At 41.0% G+C, this 21,406-nt stretch overlaps 1 protein-coding gene across 1 annotated transcript in view; it reads right to left on the bottom strand.

Moving 5' to 3' along the window:
• The window catches only part of LOC128638711 (DNA-directed RNA polymerases I, II, and III subunit RPABC5), a 155,478-nt gene that overhangs the window by 109,061 nt on the left and 25,011 nt on the right, over positions 1-21,406 (bottom strand). Inside the window, exon 2 of the mRNA XM_053690837.1 lies at positions 1,609-1,723. Within this exon, the coding sequence (XP_053546812.1) occupies positions 1,609-1,703 (95 nt within the window). The 5' untranslated portion in view covers positions 1,704-1,723. The remainder of the gene's footprint in view (positions 1-1,608; positions 1,724-21,406) is intronic.

Below are 21,406 nucleotides of genomic sequence, written 5' to 3'. Positions count from 1 at the left end.
TAAAATAACAAACTCTTGATAGAAGAAATAAAAAACTACAACTAACACCACAAACTCCTCACCATCCCCGTGGAGATGCTACTTGTTCAGAGCGGCAAGGAGAATGACTGGGGGCGGAGCCAGAGGGGGAGCTATATGGACAGCTCTTGCTGTGTGCTCTCCTTGCCTTTCCCAGTAGGGGAGGAGAATATCCCACAAGTAATGGATGACGCCGTGGACCGGACACACCAATGTTGGAGAAATAGCTACAATATAATTATAATTTATATTGTAGCTATATTAGGGTTTATTTTACAGGTAAGTATTTAGCTTTAAATAGGAATAAGTTATTTAATAAGAGTTAATTTATTTCGTTAGAATAAAATTATATTTAATTTAGGGGGGTGTTAGGGTTAGGGTTAGAATTAGCTTTAGGGGTTAAAAAAATTTATTAGAGTAGCGGTGAGCTCCGATCGGCAGATTAGGGGTTAATACTTGAAGTTAGGTGTCGGCGATGTTAGGGAGGGCAGATTAGGGGTTAATACTATTTATTATAGGGTTATTGAGGCGGGAGTGAGGCGGATTAGGGGTTAATAACTTTATTATAATAGCGGCGCGGTCCGGTCGGCAGATTAGGGGTTATAAGTGTAGGTAGGTAGCGGCGACGTTGGGGGCGGCATATTAGGGGTTAATAAATATAATATAGGGGTCGGCGGTGTTAGGGGCAGCAGATTAGGGGTTCATAGGGATAACGTAGGTGGCAGCGGCGTGCGGTCGGCAGATTAGGGGTTAATAAGTGTAGGCAGGTGGCGGCGACGTTGGGGGCGGCAGATTAGGGGTTAATAAATATAATATAGGGTCGGCGGTGTTAGGGGCAGCAGATTAGGGGTTCATAGGGATAACGTAGGTGGCAGCGGCGTGCGGTCGGCAGATTAGGGGTTAATAAGTGTAGGCAGGTGGAGGCGACGTTGGGGGCGGCAGATTAGGGGTTAATAAATATAATATAGGGGTCGGCGGTGTTAGTGGCAGCAGATTAGGGGTTCATAGGGATAACGTAGGTGGCAGCGGCGTGCGGTCGGCAGATTAGGGGTTAAAAAAAATTAATAGAGTGGCGGCGATGTGGGGGGACCTCGGTTTAGGGGTACATAGGTAGTTTATGGGTGTTAGTGTACTTTAGAGCACAGTAGTTAAGAGCTTTATAAACCGGCGTTAGCCCAGAAAGCTCTTAACTACTGACTTTTTTCTGCGGCTGGAGTTTGGTCGTTAGATTTCTAACGCTCACTTCAGCCACGACTCTAAATACCGGCGTTAGAAAGATCCCATTGAAAAGATAGGATACGCAATTGACGTAAGGGGATCTGCGGTATGGAAAAGTCGCGGCTGGAAAGTGAGCGTTAGACCCTTTCCTGACTGACTCCAAATACCAGCGGGCGGTAAAAACCAGCGTTAGGAGCCTCTAACGCTGGTTTTCACGGCTACCGCCCAACTCTAAATCTAGGCGTAAATTTCTACTCCCCTGTTGCAATTTTCTGTACTAGTAAATACATTTTGAACATTTTCAGACATATGTATACATAATGCATTTTTGTATATTGGTGTACAACATAGTTTCTGTTAATGAAGTCTTACCCTTCTGTATACTCAGCCTGTAGAAGACCAAGGTAAGCTTCCCATTTGTTTCCAACTACCTTTCCACAGGTAAAGCATCTCACTGGGATGATCATACTCTACTATACGAAATAAACTGAAATAAAGCAAAAGTATTGTTCATGATTTACTTACAACAGAACACTAACAATAAGAAAGGGCCAGCCAATGGCTTATGGCATTTTCTAATATCTAGTTCTTATAGTCAGACAGCACACCTTGTATATTAGAAGCCCTCACACAGGCATACATATAATATTAGCTCTTTTTTTTTTTCTTTCATGATTCGGATAGAGAATACAATTTTAAACAACTTTCCAATTTACTTCTATTATTTAATTTGCTTTCTTCTCTTGTTATCCTTTGCTGAAAGGTTTATCTAGGCAAGCTCAGGGGCAGCAGAGAACCTAGGTTCTAGCTGTTGATTGGTGGCTGCATACATATATTGATTGTGATTGTCTCACCCATGTGTTCACTTTGAAACCATTAGTGCATTGCTTCTCCTTCAACAAATAATATCAAGAGAATGAAACAGATTAGATAATAGAAGTAAATTAGAAAGTTGTTTCAAATGGTATTCTCTATCTAAATCATGAAATAAATTTTTTGGGTTTCATGTCCCTTTAAATTCAGAAGAGCATGCTGGCCTCTTGCACAGATATTTAGGTTATCTTTTTTTTTTGTATAATGAGTTTATTAAAATATTTTTTTTAAACTGATGTTCCTGATTAAAGAAAAAAAACATAATTTATGCTTACCTGATTTATTTCTCTTGTGGTGTATCCAGTCCATCATCCATTACTTGTGGGATATTCTCATTCCCAACAGGAAGTTGCAAGAGGACACCCACAGCAGAGCTGTCTATATAGCTCCTCCCCTTACTACCATATCCAGTCATTCGACCGAAAACAAGCAGAGAAAGGAGAAACCACAGGGTGCAGTGGTGACTGTAGTTTAAAATTAAAAAATACCTGCCTTAAAATGACAGGGCGGGCCGTGGACTGGATACACCACAAGAGAAATAAATTTATCAGGTAAGCATAAATTATGTTTTCTCTTGTAAGGTGTATCCAGTCCACGGATCATCCATTACTTGTGGGATACCAATACCAAAGCTAAAGTACACGGATGAAGGGAGGGACAAGGCAGGTACTTAAACGGAAGGTACCACTGCCTGTAAAACCTTTCTCCCAAAAATAGCCTCCGAAGAAGCAAAAATATCAAATTCGTAGAATTTTGAAAAAGTATGAAGCGAAGACCAAGTCGCCGCCTTGCAAATCTGTTCAACAGAAGCCTCATTCTTAAAGGCCCATGTGGAAGCCACAGCTCTAGTAGAATGAGCTGTAATCCTTTCAGGAGGCTGCTGGCCAGCAGTCTCATAAGCTAAGTGTATTACACTCCTTAGCCAAATTAGATACCACCTTAGGGAAAAACCCAGGTTTGGTACGCAGAACTACCTTATCCGCATGGAAGATCAGATAAGGAGTATCACATTGTAAGGCAGATAACTCGGAAACTCTACGAGCCGAGGAAATAGCTACCAAAAAAAGAACTTTCCAAGATAAAAGTTTGATATCTATGGAATGAAGAGGTTCAAACGGAACCCCCTGAAGAACTTTAAGAACCAAATTTAAGCTCCAAGGTGGAGCAAAAGGTTTAAACACAGGCTTGATTCTAACTAAAGCCTGACAAAATGCCTGAACGTCTGGGACATCCGCCAGACGCTTGTGCAAAAGAATAGATAGCGCAGAAATCTGTCCCTTTAAGGAACTAGCTGACAATCCTTTCTCCAATCCTTCTTGGAGAAAAGATAATATCCTGGGAATCCTGACCTTACTCCATGAGTAGCCCTTGGATTCACACCAATAAAATATTTACGCCTTATTTTATGATAGATTTTCCTGGTGACAGGCTTTCGTGCCTGAATTAAGGTATCAATGACTGACTCGGAGAAACCACGCTTTGATAAAATCAAACGTTCAATCTCCATGCAGTCAGCCTCAGAGAAATTAAATTTGGATGGTTGAAAGGACCTTGAAGTAGAAGGTCCTGTCTCAGCGGCAGAGTCCATGGTGGAAAGGATGACATGTCCACCAGATCTGCATACCAAGTCCTGCATGGCCACACAGGCGCTATCATGATCACCGATGCTCTCTCCTGCTTGATTTTGGCAATCAGACGAGGGAGCAGAGGAAACGGTGGAAACACATAAGCCAGGTTGAAGGACCAAGGCGCTGCTAGAGCATCTATCAGCGTTGCCTTGGGGTCCCTGGACCTGGATCCGTAACAAGGAAGCTTGGCGTTCTGGCGAGACGCCATGAGATCCAGTTCTGGTTTGCCCCAACGATGAACTAATTGTGCAAACACCTCCGGATGGAGTTCCCACTCCCCCGGATGAAAAGTCTGTCGACTTAGAAAATCCGCCTCCCAGTTCTCTACACCTGGGATATGGATAGCTGATAGGTGGCAAGAGTGAATCTCTGCCCAGCGAATTATCTTTGAGACTTCTAACATCGCTAGGGAACTCCTTGTTCCCCCTTGATGGTTGATGTAAGCCACAGTCGTGATGTTGTCCGACTGAAATCTGATGAACCTCATTGTCGCTAGCTGAGGCCAAGACTGAAGAGCATTGAATATCGCTCTTAATTCCAGAATGTTTATTGGAAGGAGAGACTCCTCCTGAGTCCACGATCCCTGAGCCTTCAAGGAGTTCCAGACTGCACCCCAACCTAGAAGGCTGGCATCTGTCGTTACAATTGTCCAATCTGGCCTGCGAAAGGTCATACCTTTGGACAGATGGACCCGAAATAGCCACCAGAGAAGAGAATCCCTGGTCTCTTGATCCAGATTCAGTAAAGGGGACAAATCTGTGTAATCCCCATTCCACTGAATGAGCATGCATAGTTGCAGCGGTCTGAGATGTAGGCGTGCAAACGGCACTATGTCCATTGCCGCTACCATTAAGCCGATTACTTCCATGCACTGAGCCACCGAAGGGCGAGGAATGGAATAAAGAACACGGCAGGAATTTAGAAGTTTTGATAACCTGGACTCCGTCAGGTAAATTTTCATTTCTACAGAATCTATCAGAGTCCCTAGGAAGGAAACTCTTGTGAGGGGGGATAGAGAACTCTTTTTCTCGTTCACCTTCCACCCATGCGACCTCAGAAATGCCAGCACTATGTCCGTATGAGACTTGGCAATTTGGAAGTTTGACGCCTGAATCAGGATGTCGTCTAAATAAGGGGCCACTGCTATGCCCCGTGGCCTTAGGACCGCCAGAAGCGACCCCAGAACCTTCGTAAAAATTCTTGGGGCTGTAGCTAACCCAAAGGGAAGAGCTACAAACTGGTAATGCCTGTCTAGGAAGGCAAACCTGAGAAACCGATGATGATCTTTGTGTATCGGAATGTGCAGATAAGCATCCTTTAAATCCACTGGCCTAGATTTGGAGTTTGGCGGTAAAAGGGCTGTTAACGCTCCGCGGGCTTTTTTCTGGCCGCACCATAAAGTTAACTCTGGTATCGAGAGTTCAAACAAATGCTGCGTTAGGGCTCCAAAAAAGGAGCGTAGAGCATTTTTACCGCAAATGCAACTCTCGATACCAGAGTTGCTTACGGACGCGGCCGGCCTCAAAAACGTGCTCGTGCACGATTCTCCCATAGGAAACAATGGGGCTGTTTGAGCTGAAAAAAAACCTAACACCTGCAAAAAAGCAGCGTTCAGCTCCTAACGCAGCCCCATTGTTTCCTATGGGGAAACACTTCCTACGTCTGCACCTAACACTCTAACATGTACCCCGAGTCTAAACACCCCTATCCTTACACTTATTAACCCCTAATCTGCCGCCCCCGCTATCGCTGACCCCTGCATATTTTTTTTAACCCCTAATCTGCCGCTCCGTAAACCGCCGCAACCTACGTTATCCCTATGTACCCCTAATCTGCTGCCCTAACATCGCCGACCCCTATATTATATTTATTAACCCCTAATCTGCCCCCCTCAACGTCGCCGACACCTGCCTACACTTATTAACCCCTAATCTGCCGAGCGGACCTGAGCGCTACTATAATAAAGTTATTAACCCCTAATCCGCCTCACTAACCCTATCATAAATAGTATTAACCCCTAATCTGCCCTCCCTAACATCGCCGACACCTAACTTCAATTATTAACCCCTAATCTGACGAGCGGAGCTCACCGCTATTCTAATAAATGTATTAACCCCTAAAGCTAAGTCTAACCCTAACACTAACACCCCCCTAACTTAAATATAATTTACATCTAACGAAATAAATTAACTCTTATTAAATAAATTATTCCTATTTAAAGCTAAATACTTACCTGTAAAATACATCCTAATATAGCTACAATATAAATTATAATTACATTATAGCTATTTTAGGATTAATATTTATTTTACAGGCAACTTGGTAATTATTTTAACCAGGTACAATAGCTATTAAATAGTTAAGAACTATTTAATAGTTACCTAGTTAAAATAATTACAAATTTACCTATAAAATAAATCCTAACCTAAGATATAATTAAACCTAACACTACCCTATCAATAAAATAATTAAATAAACTACCTACAATTACCTACAATTAACCTAACACTACACTATCAATAAATTAATTAAACACAATTCCTACAAATAAATACAATTAAATAAACTAGCTAAAGTACAAAAAATAAAAAAGAACTAAGTTACAAAAAATAAAAAAATATTTACAAACATAAGAAAAATATTACAACAATTTTAAACTAATTACACCTACTCTAAGCCCCCTAATAAAATAACAAAGCCCCCCAAAATAAAAAATTCCCTACCCTATTCTAAATTAAAAAAAGTTACAAGCTCTTTTACCTTACCAGCCCTGAACAGGGCCCTTTGCGGGGCATGCCCCAAGAATTTCAGCTCTTTTGCCTGTAAAAGAATAAATACAATACCCCCCCCCAACATTACAACCCACCACCCACATACCCCTAATCTAACCCAAACCCCCCTTAAATAAACCTAACACTAAGCCCCTGAAGATCTTCCTACCTTGTCTTCACCATCCAGGTATCACCGATCCGTCCTGGCTCCAACATCTTCATCCAACCCAAGCGGGGGTTGGCGATCCATCATCCGGTGCTGAAGAGGTCCAGAAGAGGCTCCAAAGTCTTCCTCCTATCCGGCAAGAAGAGGACATCCGGACCGGCAAACATCTTCTCCAAGCGGCATCTTCGATCTTCTTCCATCCGGTGCGGAGCGGGTCCATCTTGAAGCAGGCGACGCGGATCCATCCTCTTCTTCCGTTGTCTCCCGACTAATGACGGTTCCTTTAAGGGACGTCATCCAAGATGGCGTCCCTCGAATTCCGATTGGCTGATAGGATTCTATCAGCCAATCGGAATTAAGGTAGGAATTTTCTGATTGGCTGATGGAATCAGCCAATCAGAATCAAGTTCAATCCGATTGGCTGATCCAATCAGCCAATCAGATTGAGCTTGCATTCTATTGGCTGTTCCGATCAGCCAATAGAATGCGAGCTCAATCTGATTGGCTGATTGGATCAGCCAATCGGATTGAACTTGATTCTGATTGGCTGATTCCATCAGCCAATCAGAAAATTCCTACCTTAATTCCGATTGGCTGATAGAATCCTATCAGCCAATCGGAATTCGAGGGACGCCATCTTGGATGACGTCCCTTAAAGGAACAGTCATTCGTCGTTCAGTCGTCGGTCCGGATGGATGTTCCGCGCTGGAGGTCTTCAGGATCCTGCCGCTTCGCTCCGGATGGAAGACCATAGAAGATGCCGCCTGGATGATGACTTCAATCGGATGGAAGATCCTCTTCTGCCCCGCTTGGATGAAGACTTTGACCGGATCATGGACCTCTTCAGTCCCCCTCTTGGGCTTGGATCAGGACATCGGAGGAGCTCTTCAGGACGGATCGGTGAACCTGGATGGTGAAGACAAGGTAGGAAGATCTTCAGGGGCTTAGTGTTAGGTTTATTTAAGGGGGGTTTGGGTTAGATTAGGGGTATGTGGGTGGTGGGTTGTAATGTTGGGGGGGGGGGTATTGTATTTATTCTTTTACAGGCAAAAGAGCTGAAATTCTTGGGGCATGCCCCGCAAAGGGCCCTGTTCAGGGCTGGTAAGGTAAAAGAGCTTGTAACTTTTTTAATTTAGAATAGGGTAGGGAATTTTTTATTTTGGGGGTCTTTGTTATTTTATTAGGGGGCTTAGAGTAGGTGTAATTAGTTTAAAATTGTTGTAATATTTTTCTTATGTTTGTAAATATTTTTTTATTTTTTGTAACTTAGTTCTTTTTTATTTTTTGTACTTTAGCTAGTTTATTTAATTGTATTTATTTGTAGGAATTGTGTTTAATTAATTTATTGATAGTGTAGTGTTAGGTTAATTGTAGGTAATTGTAGGTAGTTTATTTAATTATTTTATTGATAGGGTAGTGTTAGGTTTAATTATATCTTAGGTTAGGATTTATTTTACAGGTAAATTTGTTATTATTTTAACTAGGTAACTATTAAATAGTTCTTAACTATTTAATAGCTATTGTACCTGGTTAAAATAATTACAAAGTTGCCTGTAAAATAAATATTAATCCTAAAATAGCTATAATATAATTATAATTTATATTGTAGCTATATTAGGATTTATTTTACAGGTAAGTATTTAGCTTTAAATAGGAATAAGTTATTTAATAAGAGTTAATTTATTTCGTTAGATGTAAATTATATTTAAGTTAGGGGGGTGTTAGTGTTAGGGTTAGACTTAGCTTTAGGGGTTAATACATTTATTAGAATAGCGGTGAGCTCCGGTCGTCAGATTAGGGGTTAATAATTGAAGTTAGGTGTCGGCGATGTTAGGGAGGGCAGATTAGGGGGTTAATACTATTTATTATAGGGTTAGTGAGGCGGGTTAGGGGTTAATAACTTTATTATAGTAGCGCTCAGGTCCGCTCGGCAGATTAGGGGTTAATAAGTGTAGGCAGGTGTCGGCGACGTTGAGGGGGGCAGATTAGGGGTTAATAAATATAATATAGGGGTCGGCGGTGTTAGGGGTAGCAGATTAGGGGTACATAGGGATAACGTAGGTGGCGGCGCTTTGCGGTCGGAAGATTAGGGGTTAATTATTTTAAGTAGCTGGCGGCGACGTTGTGGGGGGCAGGTTAGGGGTTAATAAATGTAATATAGGGGTCGGCGGGGTTAGGGGCAGCAGATTAGGGGTACATAAGTATAACGTAGGTGGCGGTCGGCAGATTAGGGGTTAAAAATTTTAATCGAGTGGCGGCGATGTGGGGGGAGCTCGGTTTAGGGGTACATAGGTAGTTTATGGGTGTTAGTGTACTTTAGGGTACAGTAGTTAAGAGCTTTATGAACCGGCGTTAGCCAGAAAGCTCTTAACTCCTGCTATTTTCAGGCGGCTGGAGTTTTGTCGTTAGAGCTCTAACGCTCACTTCAGAAACGACTCTAAATACCGGCGTTAGGAAGATCCCATTGAAAAGATAGGATACGCAAATGGCGTAGGGGGATCTGCGGTATGGAAAAGTCGCGGCTGAAAAGTGAGCGTTAGACCCTTTAATCACTGACTCCAAATACCAGCGGGCGGCCAAAACCAGCGTTAGGAGCCTCTAACGCTGGTTTTGACGGCTACCGCCGAACTCCAAATCTAGGCCACTGTAGTCCTGTATTGACCCTCCTGGATCATAGGTAGGATGGTACGAATAGTCTCCATCTTGAATGATGGAACTCTGAGGAATTTGTTTAAGATCTTTAGATCCAAAATTGGTCTGAAGGTTCCCTCTTTTTTGGGAACCACAAACAGATTTGAGTAAAATCCCTGTCCCTGTTCCTCCTTTGGAACTGGATGGATCACTCCCATTACTAGGAGGTCTTGTACACAGTGTAAGAATGCCTCTCTCTTTATCTGGTTTGCAGATAATTGTGAAAGGTGAAATCTCCCTTTTGGGGGGGAAGCCTTGAAGTCCAGAAGATATCCCTGGGATATAATTTCCAACGCCCAGGGATCCTGGACATCTCTTGCCCACGCCTGGGCGAAGAGCGAAAGTCTGCCCCCTACTAGATCCGTTACCGGATAGGGGGCCGTTCCTTTATGCTGTCTTAGAGGCAGCAGCAGGCTTTTTGGCCTGCTTACCCTTGTTCCAGGTATGGTTAGGTCTCCAGACCGTCTTGGACTGAGCAAAAGTTCCCTCTTGGTTTGCATTAGAGGAAGTTGATGCCGCACTTGCCTTGAAGTTTCGAAAGGCACGAAAATTAGACTGTTTGGCCCTTGGTTTGTACCTATCCTGAGGAAGGGCATGACCTTTTCCTCCAGTGATATCAGCAATAATCTCCTTCAAACCAGGCCCGAATAGGGTCTGCCCCTAGATGGGAATGTTAAGCAGCTTCGATTTTGAAGTAACGTCAGCTGACCATGATTTAAGCCATAGCGCTCTGCGCACCTGGGTAGCAAAACCAGAATTCTTAGCCGTTAGTTTAGTCAAATGAACAATGGCATCAGAAACAAAAGAATTGGCTAGCTTAAGTGCTCTAAGCTTGTCAAGTATTTCATCCAATGGAGTCGCTACCTGTAAAGCCTCTTCCAGAGACTCAAACCAGAACGCCGCAGCAGCAGTGACAGGCGCAATGCATGCAAGGGGCTGTAGGATAAAACCTTGTTGAATAAACATTTTCTTAAGGTAACCCTCTAACTTTTTATCCATTGGATCTAAGAAAGCACAACTGTACTCGACAGGGATAGTAGTACACTTTGCTAGAGTAGAAACTGCTCCCTCCACCTTAGGGACTGTCTGCCATAAGTCCCGTGTGGTGGCGTCTATTGGAAACATTTTTCTAAAGATAGGAGGGGGAGAGAACGGCACACCTGGTCTATCCCATTCCTTAGTAATAATTTCTGTAAACCTTTTAGGTATTGGAAAAACATCAGTGCACACCGGCACTGCATAGTATTTATCCAGTCTACACAATTTATCTGGCACTGCAATTGTATCACAGTCATTCAGAGCAGCTAAAACCTCCCTGAGTAACATGCGGAGGTGTTCAAGCTTAAATTTAAATGTAGAAACATCAGAATCAGGTTGCATCATCTTCCCCGAGTCAGAAATATCACCCACAGAAAGAAGCTCTCCTTCTTCAGCTTCTGCATATTGTGAGGCAGTATCAGACATAGTTCTTAAAGCGTCAGTATGCTCTGTATTTCGTCAAACTCCAGAGCTATCTCGCTTTCCTCTAAATACAGGTAGTCTGGCTAATACCGCTGACAGTGTATTATCCATGACTGCCGCCATGTCTTGTAAAGTAAACGCTATGGGCGCCCTGGATGTACTTGGCACCATTTGAGCGTGAGTCCCTTGAGCGGGAGTCAAAGGATCTAACACGTGGGGAGAGTTAGTCGGCATAACTTCCCCCTCGTCAGATTCCTCTGGTGATAAATTTTTTAAAGACAGAATATGATCTTTATTGCTTAAAGTGAAATCAGTACATCTGGTACACATTCTAAGAGGGGGTTCCACCATGGCTTTTAAACATAATGAACAAGGAGTTTCCTCTATGTCAGACATGTTTATACAGACTAGCAATGAGACTAGCAAGCTTGGAAAACACTTTAAATCAAGTTAACAAGCAAATATAAAAAACTGTACTGTGCCTTTAAGAGAAACAAATTTTGTCAGAATTTGAAAAACAGTGAAAAAAGGCAGTAAATCAAACGAAATTTTTACAGTGTGTATAATAAGCTAACAGAGCATTGCACCCACTTGCAAATGGATGATTAACCCCTTAGTTAAAAAAACGGATCAAAAAAACGATAGACGTTTTTTAACAGTCACACCGAACTGCCACAGCCTTGCTGTGGGCCTACCTTCCCCAACAAACGATTTTGGAAGCCTAAGAGCCCTTTAGAGATGTCCTATAGCATTCAGGGGACTCCTGGATGTCTCAGTCTGTAATAGTTAATGCGCAAAAAAGCGCTAAACTAGGCCCCTCCCACTCATAGTAACACAGTGGAAAGCCTCAGGAAACTGTTTCTAGGCAAATTTAAGCCAGCCATGTGGGAAAAAAAACTAGGCCCCAATAAAGTTTTATCACCAAAGTATATATAAAAACGTTTAAACATGCCAGCAAACGTTTTATATTGTAAATATAAAAGAGTACTACCTCAGAAAGTAAGCATGATACCAGTCGTTATTAAATCACTGTATTCAGGCTTACCTTACATAAATTTGGTATCAGCAGCATTTTCTAGCCTTCACATCTTCTAGAAAAATATTAACTGCACATACCTCATAGCAGGATAACCTGCACGCCATTCCCCCGCTGAAGTTATCTCTCTCTTCAGTCATGTGTGAGAACAGCAATGGATCTTAGTTACAACCTGCTAAGATCATAGAAAACACAGGCAGATTCTTCTTTTTTTCTGCCTGGAACAAAATAGCACAACTCCGGTACTATTTAAAAATAATAAACTCTTGATTGAAGCAAAATAACAGCTACATTTCACCACTTATCTCTTACTACCTCCATGCTTGTTGAGAGTTGCAAGAGAATGACTGGGAGGGGAGGAGCTATATAGACAGCTCTGCTGTGGGTGTCCTCTTGCAACTTCCTGTTGGGAATGAGAATATCCCACAAATAATGGATGATCCGTGGACTGGATACACCTTACAAGAGAAATAGGTAATTTCATTTTCCTTGTCCAAAACAAACTGTAGCATTGATTATATGATATGAGACAACTAATGCTTTGAAAATGGCTGAACAAAAACACTGACAGTCTCAGTCAGGATTACCTAGTTTTATAATTTTTTCATGCAAAACTATGAATTTTTGGGAGTAAGGTAAGTGCTTGTATATCTGCATGGTTGCATATGCAAAATGTTCAGGATACATGGGACACAGGTGATAATGAAAATGGATTTAAATATATTAACCCCTTAACCACCAGCGCCGTACCCTGTAAGATCCTGGTCGTTAAAGCCCTTACAACCAAGGTGTGCAGAATACCATCTCTGAACGCAAAACACGTCGAACCTTGAAGCAGATGGGCTGCAGCAGCAGAAGACCACACCGGGTTCCACTCCTGTCAGCTAAGAACAGGAAACTGAGGCTACAATTCGCACAGGCTCACCAAAATTGGACAATAGAAGATTGGAAAAACGTTGCCTGGTCTGATGAGTCTCGATTTCAGCTGCGACATTCAGATGGTAGGGTCAGAATTTGGCGTAAACAACATGAAAGCATGGATCCATCCTGACTTGTATCAATGGTTCAGGCTTGTGGTGGTGGTGGTGTAATGGTGTGGGGGATATTTTCTTGGCACACTTTGGGCCCCTTTATTATCAACTGAGCATCGTTTAAACGCCACAGCCTGCCTGAGTATTGTTGCTGACCATGTTCATCCCTTTATGATTACAGTGTACCCATCTTCTGATGGCTACTTCCAGCAGGATAATGCACCATGTTACAAAGCTCAAATCATCTCAAACTGGTTTCTTGAACATGACAATGAGTTCACTGTACTCCAATTGCCTCCACAGTCACCAGATCTTAATCCAATAGAGCACCTTTGGGATGTGGTGGAACGGGGGATTCCCATCATGGATGTGCAGTTGACAAATCTACAGCAATTGCGTGATGCTATCATGTCAATATGGACCAAAATCTGAGGAATGTTTCTAAAATCTTGTTGAATCTATGCCATGACAGTTCTGAAGGCAAAAGGGGTCCAACTCGGTACTAGCAAGGTGTACCTAATAAAGTGACCGGTGAGTGTATGTATTTACAGATAGATATACAGTTGTATGCAAAAATTTGGCACCCCTGACAATTTCCATGATTTTCATTTATAAATAATTGGTTGCTTGGTTTAGCAATTTCATTTTGATCTATCAAATAACTGAAGGACACAGTAATATTTCAGTAGTGAAATGGGGTTTATTGGATTAACAGAAAATGTGCAATATGCATCCAAACGAAATTAGACAGGTGCATACATTTGGGCACCCTTGTCATTTTGTTGATTTGAATACCTGTAACTACCTAGCACTGATTAATTGGAACACACAATTGCTTTGGTGAGCCCATTAAGCCTTGAACTTCATAGACAGGTGCATCCAATCATGAGAAAAGGTATTTAAGGTGGCCAATTGCAAGTTGTTGTTCTATTTGACTCCTCTGTAGAGTGGCAACATGGGGGCCTCAAAACAACTCTCAAATGACCTGAAAACAAAGATTGTTCAACATTATGGTTTAGGGGAAGGCTACAAAAAGCTATTGAAGAGATTTAAGCTGTCAGTGTCCACTGTGAGGAACATAGTGAGGAAATGGAAGACCACAGGCAAAGTTCTTGTTAAAGTGAAGGTCCATTTTAATGAATTAGTGCCTGGTTTTTAATAAACATATTAAAAACAAGGGCACTTTAATTCATCAAAATTGACATTATACTGTTTTCTTCAAAAACTTACCTTTTAATCCTGGCAGCCGCTCCAGCAATTCCTCTGCCCGTCGCAAGCCGTCTTCGCGGGTCCAAAATGACAAATCCGGCTTCCTCCAATCAAAGCATTGCATCAGGCCAAGATTCCCCCGGGGGAAGCTGTGATTGGAGGAAGCCTGATTCGTCATTTCTGACATCTGCAGAGGCTTCCAACGGCCGGGGGAATCGCTGGAGCGGCATTCAGGATTAAAAGGTAAGTTTTTGAAGAAAACAGCGAAATGTCAATTTTGATGAATTAAAGTGCCCTTGTTTTTAATAGATTTGTTAAAAACCGAGCACTAATTCATCAAAATGGACCTTCACTTTAAGGCCAGAAGTGGCAGCCCAAGTAAAATATTGGAGAGGCAAATGCAAAGGATGGTGAGAACGGTCAAAAACAGCCTACAGACCACTTCCAAAGACCTATAACATCAACTTGCTGCAGATAGCGTCACTCTGCATCGTTCAACAATTCAGCGCACTTTGCACAAGGAGAATCTGTATGGGAGAGTGATGCGGAAGAAGCCTTTTCTGCACACACACCACAAACAGAGTCCCTTGAGGTATACAAACGCACATTTGGACAAGCCAGCTTCATTTTGGAAGAAGGTGCTGTGGACTGATGAAACGAAGATTGAGTTATTTGGTCATAACAAGGGGCGTTATGCATGGCGGCAAAAGAACACAGCATTCCAAGACAAAAACTTGCTACCCACAGTAAAATTTGGTGGATGTTCCATCATGCTGTGGGGCTGTGTAGCCAGTGCCAGTACTGGGAATCTTGTTAAAGTTGAGGGTCGCATGGATGCCACTCAATATCAGCAGATACTTGAGAATAATGTTGAGGAATCAGTCACAAAGTTGAAGTTACGCCGGGACTGGATATTTCAACAAGACAACGACCCAAAACACTGCTCAAAATCTACTCTGGCATTTATGCAGAGGAACAAGTACAATGTTCTGGAATAGCCATCCCAGTCCCCAGACCTTAATTTATGCACATGTCTAATTTCGTTTGGATGCATATTGCACATTTTCGGTTAATCCAATAAACCTCATTTCACTACTGAAATAATACTGTGTCCTTCAGTTATTTGATAGATCAAAATGAAATTGCTGATCCAAACACCCATTTATTTATAAATGAAAATCATGGAAATTGTCAGGGGTGCCTAAACTTTTGCATATAACTGTGTGTGTATATATATATATATATATATATATATATATATATATATATATATATATATATATATATATATATATATATATATATATATATATATATATATATATATATATTTATTATCAATTAGCCAGTGGCCAGCACTCCAACCTTGGCGGTGTATTAACAACCTGGGTGCAATCCTCAAAGAGACTTGTATAAATGTATGCAAAGAAGGGCACTCTCAGGATATTTTGCAGAGACAGTAAATATATTTATTTTGACATTACCAAGATGTCATTTGTAGCACATTTTCTTGTCTGGGAGTACAGCTGGATAGCCGACTAATGATAAATTTCGTCTTGAAGAAGGCCCATATGGGGGCCGAAACGTCGACTTTAAATTTTCTACAAATGACATCTTGGTAATGTCAAAATAAATCTATTTACTGTTTCTGCAAAATATCCTGAGAGTGCCCTTCTTTGTATGTATATATATATATATATATATATATATATATACACACACACACACACACACATATCTCTAACAGAGATATTTAGGTTATCTTTTTATATTAATCCCTTATTGACCACCGCCGCACCCTGTAAGACGCTGGTCATTAAGTCCTTAAGTAACAGCCTCGTACCCTGTACAATGCTGCTGTCCTGGTATTCTCTCTGCTGCGATCTCGTTAAAAGTAGTGAGATTGTGCTATTTCTTCATGCCCCATGAGTGGGGCATTGCAGAAATAGACTTACAGAGGTACTGATGTGACAGGCAGAAAGGGATGGGGGGGGCGCTACGCTACAGAAAAAAATGCTTAGAGTGGCAGGGCGGGGGAAGGAGGGAGGGATTAGAGGGTGGGCAATCAATCTGGGAGGGGTAGAGTAATGAGGGAAGGCAGCTACACTACAGAAATTTTTTTTTTTATATTATTAAAAAAATAATATTGTATAGATAACTGGGTACTAGCAGACAGCTGCCAGTACGTAAGATGGCGGCTAATAGTTAGAGGGGGAGATTTATAGAGCTGTTTGGGGGGGCATCAGGGAAGTTGGGGGGTAAGGGGTGACACTACACTGCAGAAAATATAAAAATAAAAATATTTTATTTAAAGAAAAAAAATGCCTTAAAATTTTCATACTGGCAGACTGTCTGCCGGTACTTATTATCAGGTATTTGTAGAGCACCAACAGATTCCGCAGCGCTACTTAAGATAGGGGTGACCAGTGGGGGGAAGAGAGCTGTTTGAGAGGGATCAGGGGGTGGGAAGGCTAACCTCTACACTAAAGATAAAATTAACCTTACAAGCTACCTAATTAACACCTTCACTGCTGGGAATTATAAAAGTGTGGTGCGCAGCTGTAATTAGCAGCCTTCTAATTACCAAAAAGCAATGGCAAAGCCATATATGTCTGCTATTTCTGAACAAAGGGGATCCCAAAGAAGCTTTTACAACCATTTGTGCTATGATTGCACAAGCTGTTGGTAAATAATTTCAGTGAGAAACCTAAAGTTTTTGAAAAAGTTAACGATTTATTTTTATTTGATCGCATTTGGCAGTGAAAATATACCAAAATTGGTCTAGATCTGTTTTTTTAAATGAATCAAACTGTGGATTGATAATTCCAGCTAGCATACACGGAAGGTAAGCGCGGTATAGCGGCGTCCGGAACCGGAACCGGCAAATAAGACTGAAGTCCTCCAAAGAAAACTACTGGCAGAGAGCCGTAGCCTGCGATAGACTCCAAATCGCTTGTAGACAACTAGAACAACAAGGTGAGTGGCAGGCTCTGCATTAACCAGACTAGCGCTCAAAATTAGGATTAAAAAGAAAACTTTTAATGAAAAAATATTAAAAATACATATAAGGCTGTACACAGATACAGGGGGGGAACAAAACAAACAAGCCTGACGCGTTTCGCGCCCCCTAGTGGCGCTTATTCATAGGCTAGAGCACCAGGTGAGAAGTACCTATTTAAAGGGAAAAGACATTAACCCTTTATGTGCAAAACATAATTAAAAACAAATAAATGTTAAAAACATTCACAGATTTACAATGGGATCACTGAAACAGAGTAAATATACAGGATAAGATTAACCAACACAAGTGGAAGAGACTTGAGACTGCCTAACAATAACAGTTAGTAAATCGGATACCAACTACAAAAATATTTTTATATTTATATACAAATCCTAAGTATGTAGAACAGGGGTGGTAGATAAAGTTTTGTAATAAGCAAGAACATAGAAATATCCTATAAGTAATTTAAGGGGATATAAGAGATTGTAAGAACAGAGCCTGCCACTCACCTTGTTGTTCTAGTTGTCTACAAGCGATTTGGAGTCTATCGTAGGCTACGGCTCTCTGCCAGTAGTTTTCTTTGGAGGACTTCAGTCTTATTTGCCGGTTCAGGACGCCGCTATACCGTGCTTACCTTCCGTGTATGCTAGCAGCACTCAGGCTCTGACTACAGCGCTTGGCAAGCCACCGGACCTGACCAAAGGATTCTTAACCAGGATGACAGTTCACAGCCACACACGAAGTGAGTCAATTTGTTTTTTGAATCTCTTGTGAAGTGTATTTGATGTGACAGGTTATTACTTTTACTGGGATCAGGGCAAAACGATATTATATTATTTTACTGCTCATATTGCCTAAATAAAGTTTTCTGGTCTGGACACTAAATTTGTATACCGGCTTTTCCACTGAAACTCTAACAGGCATATTCACCAGAGTGCTACTTATAAATACATAATTTTTAAAATATGGCTGACACAGACAGGGAGGGTTTGGGATCTGTTTCTAGTCATTGCATACAGGATACTGACACCAATACCGACGAGGTGGAGACTATTGACATGTTTGACATGTATAACAGGGAGGATTTTTTTAATAAAATCTTTTCCAAGGCCGAAAGTGATATAGAGGATTCAAGCCTGAAAACCAACTTTAAAGTTTTACAAAATGTGCTGATCTCTGACTTGCGCCTGATGTGGGACATTGTGGCATTCAATAAATATTTGGAAGTTGACCGAATTCCAAGGGGACTCAGAATTAAAAAATACCCTTCTTTTGAGTTTGAAGACCCCCCAGACATGGAGGAGTAAAAGAGAAAAAGAGAATGAAGCTCAAAATAAAAGTGGAGAGCATTAAAGAAGATTTAAAACCATTAGAAGCTAGCTCTAAATATTTAGAGCATAAGAAAAAAATGGATGAGAATTTGAAAAAATGTGATCAGGAGCAAGCCTCAAGAAAAGGAACTAAATTTGTGCGTGATAAGGAAGATTATGACCAGGACAAAGTATATAATTGGGCAGAAGTGCGCCAACAGCAACGTGAACAAAGAAATAAGTCTTGGAAAAATAAACAAATGCACAGAGAAAAAGATAAAGCACAAATGAAGCAAGCTCCTAAATCCATCCTTAAAAACAAAAATAAGAATCCCAGGAAGGTGGCATTCAGTGCCTCAGCGGGAGAGTCCACGGATTCAGAAGCTAATACTTCAGCAGCTTCCTCAGTCTCCTCTTTCTGCTCTTCTACAGCTTCATCTTCCTCCCCCGCTTCTTCTCCTCCTTCTCCTACCCCTCTATCCTCATGTGCTTTTTTACAGGTGCAGTCGGAGGAGGAATTGGAAGGACAACCAGTGACACGTTTGAAGATAAAGAAAAACGCAGAAAAAGGAAAAAATACAGAAGGAGATGGCGTAAGGGAAGAAAAAAGAAAGAACAAAATGAAGAAAGGCCAGAAGCAATAACCTCTACATCATCACAGACCACTTTGGAAGAAGGACTTAATGTCATTAATATTTCTAAATATGAGCTAAAGGACAGTGAAATTTCAGTGTTATCAAAAGGTTTAGGTTTTGCCCCGACGAATAGGCTTTCATGTTTTAACACTCTTTTGGATGTAAACAAATTCATTCATAAATTATCCTTGAAAAGGTTTTTCGCCTTAACTGATACTGGCAGTGAAAGGGAACAAATGGAGATAGCTATACCTAAAGCAGATGAAGTCTGCCCTCATTTACCGTTCATTGATGCCTGTTCTGTGGCAACTCTTAATGAATTGTACAATATGAGAGGCACTGACTATGAGGGCCACAAAGAGAAATTAGGGAGACCAAAGAAACACAGGTCTAACTTTTACCCTATAAATTATAGGGGCCCCATGGTTAATGCCTACCATAGATTGGTACAAGAAGATATACTAAAGTTGGAGGCTGATATCTGCAGGTAGCGATGCTGCCACCCATAATATGAAATTTCAAGAGCGTATGGCTATTTAACACCCTTAAAAGCAATGACGATATAGTCATTAGAAATTCGGATAAGGGTGGCAGCATCGTTGTTATGGATAAGTCTTATTATTTTGAAGAAGCGATAAGACAACTTTCAGATAATAGTGTATATAGGCTGTTACCATACAATCCTGTACATGTTTTCAAAAAAGAGATGAGCAAGTTGGTAGCTGATGGCATAATCTTGGGTATCTTTAAAGAAGAAGATTTTGATACATTAATTCCAGAACATCCCATCACTCCCCTATTCCATCATGTCCCTAAAATTCATAAAAATAAGGACTGTCCGCCGGGAAGGCCTATTGTTGCAGGAATAAGCTCCTTATTAGAACCCCTGGGTGAATGGATAGATGCAATACTACAGCCCATAGCACAAAGACAACTTAGCTATTTTAGGGATACATCACATTTGCTAACTACACTGAATACCATTCAATGGCAGCCCAATTACAGTTGGATTACTGCCGATATAGTTTCACTATATACCAGTATACCTCAACATTCAGGTATAAGAGCAGTCAATTACTTTTTGAAGAGAGACACAGATCTAGGTGAACATGAAATTGATTATATATGCGAAATCTTACAATTTTTGCTTTCGCATAATTATTTTATGTTTAACAAGGAGTACTACTTACAGACCAGAGGGACCGCCATGGGGGCGAAATTTGCCCCGGCATTTGCAAATATTTATGTCTCATGGTGGGAGTTGACATATATGTTTACAACCAATAACCCCTGGGTCGATGAAGTAGTACTTTTTGTTTGTTACATTGATGACTTGTTGTTAATTGTCAATAATGACAGGAAGGATGTCATCTTGGATGATTTTTTGTTTTACCTTAGTGACAATTCAATGGGTTTGCAGTTTACAGGTGAACAAAACAACAAGGAGATCAATTATTTGGATTTAACGTTAAGAATTCTTGACAATCAAATTGTCAGTCAAACCTATAGAAAATCAGTGGCAGGTAACACTATACTGCATGCGGCATCTCAACATCCAGAACATGTCAAAAAAGCCATACCAAGAGGGCAGTTTATCAGGCTACGCAGGAATACGAAAAGTGATTCCATCTATGAGAAGCAGTCCTTACAGTTAAAAGAAAGGCTAATTAGGAGAGGCTATAATTCCAACAGACTTGAGCAATGCAGGCTTGCAGTAAAATCTTATAACAAATTAACTAATACTGAGAACAAACCTAAACAAACTAATAATGATACTATAGTCTTTACTACTGAATTTTCTGTGCACTATGATGCGGTAGTGAAGATTCTAAAAAAACATTCACATGTTTTATTAGGGGGTGATGTTCTGAAACCATATGTAAAAAACTTTAGGTATGTCTCTAAAAAACCTAGGACATTAGGGAAGGTTCTTGCTCCCAGTTTGGTCTCTGATATTAAGAGTGCTCCTTCAACTGATTGGCTATCAAAAAAGGGCCTTTTCAAATGTGGGAGCAGGGATTGTATGACTTGTCCTAACCTCATTAGGGGTAAACATTTCTCTTCTAGTGTAGATAACAAACAATATGCCATAGACTTTTATGCCAATTGCAAAACCAAATTTGCCATCTATCTTCTGACCTGCAATGTTTGCAAATGTCAATATGTAGGTAAAACCTCACGTGAAGTCAGAACCAGGTATGGAGAACATGTAAGAGATGTCAAAAATTATTCTAAGGACTCAGCAGTAGCCAGTCATTTTAATGGTTTGCACTTCACACATCTGGCAGATATTTCGGTTCAAATTATTGATATTGCTAGAGTACCTATTAGGGGGGGCAATAGACAACAAATATTAGA

Source organism: Bombina bombina, chromosome 8 (genome assembly GCF_027579735.1).
Source record: "Bombina bombina isolate aBomBom1 chromosome 8, aBomBom1.pri, whole genome shotgun sequence".
Lineage (NCBI taxonomy): Eukaryota > Metazoa > Chordata > Amphibia > Anura > Bombinatoridae > Bombina > Bombina bombina.
The sequence above is the reverse complement of the archived record's forward strand: the minus strand, read 5'-3'. Positions and strand labels throughout refer to the sequence as shown.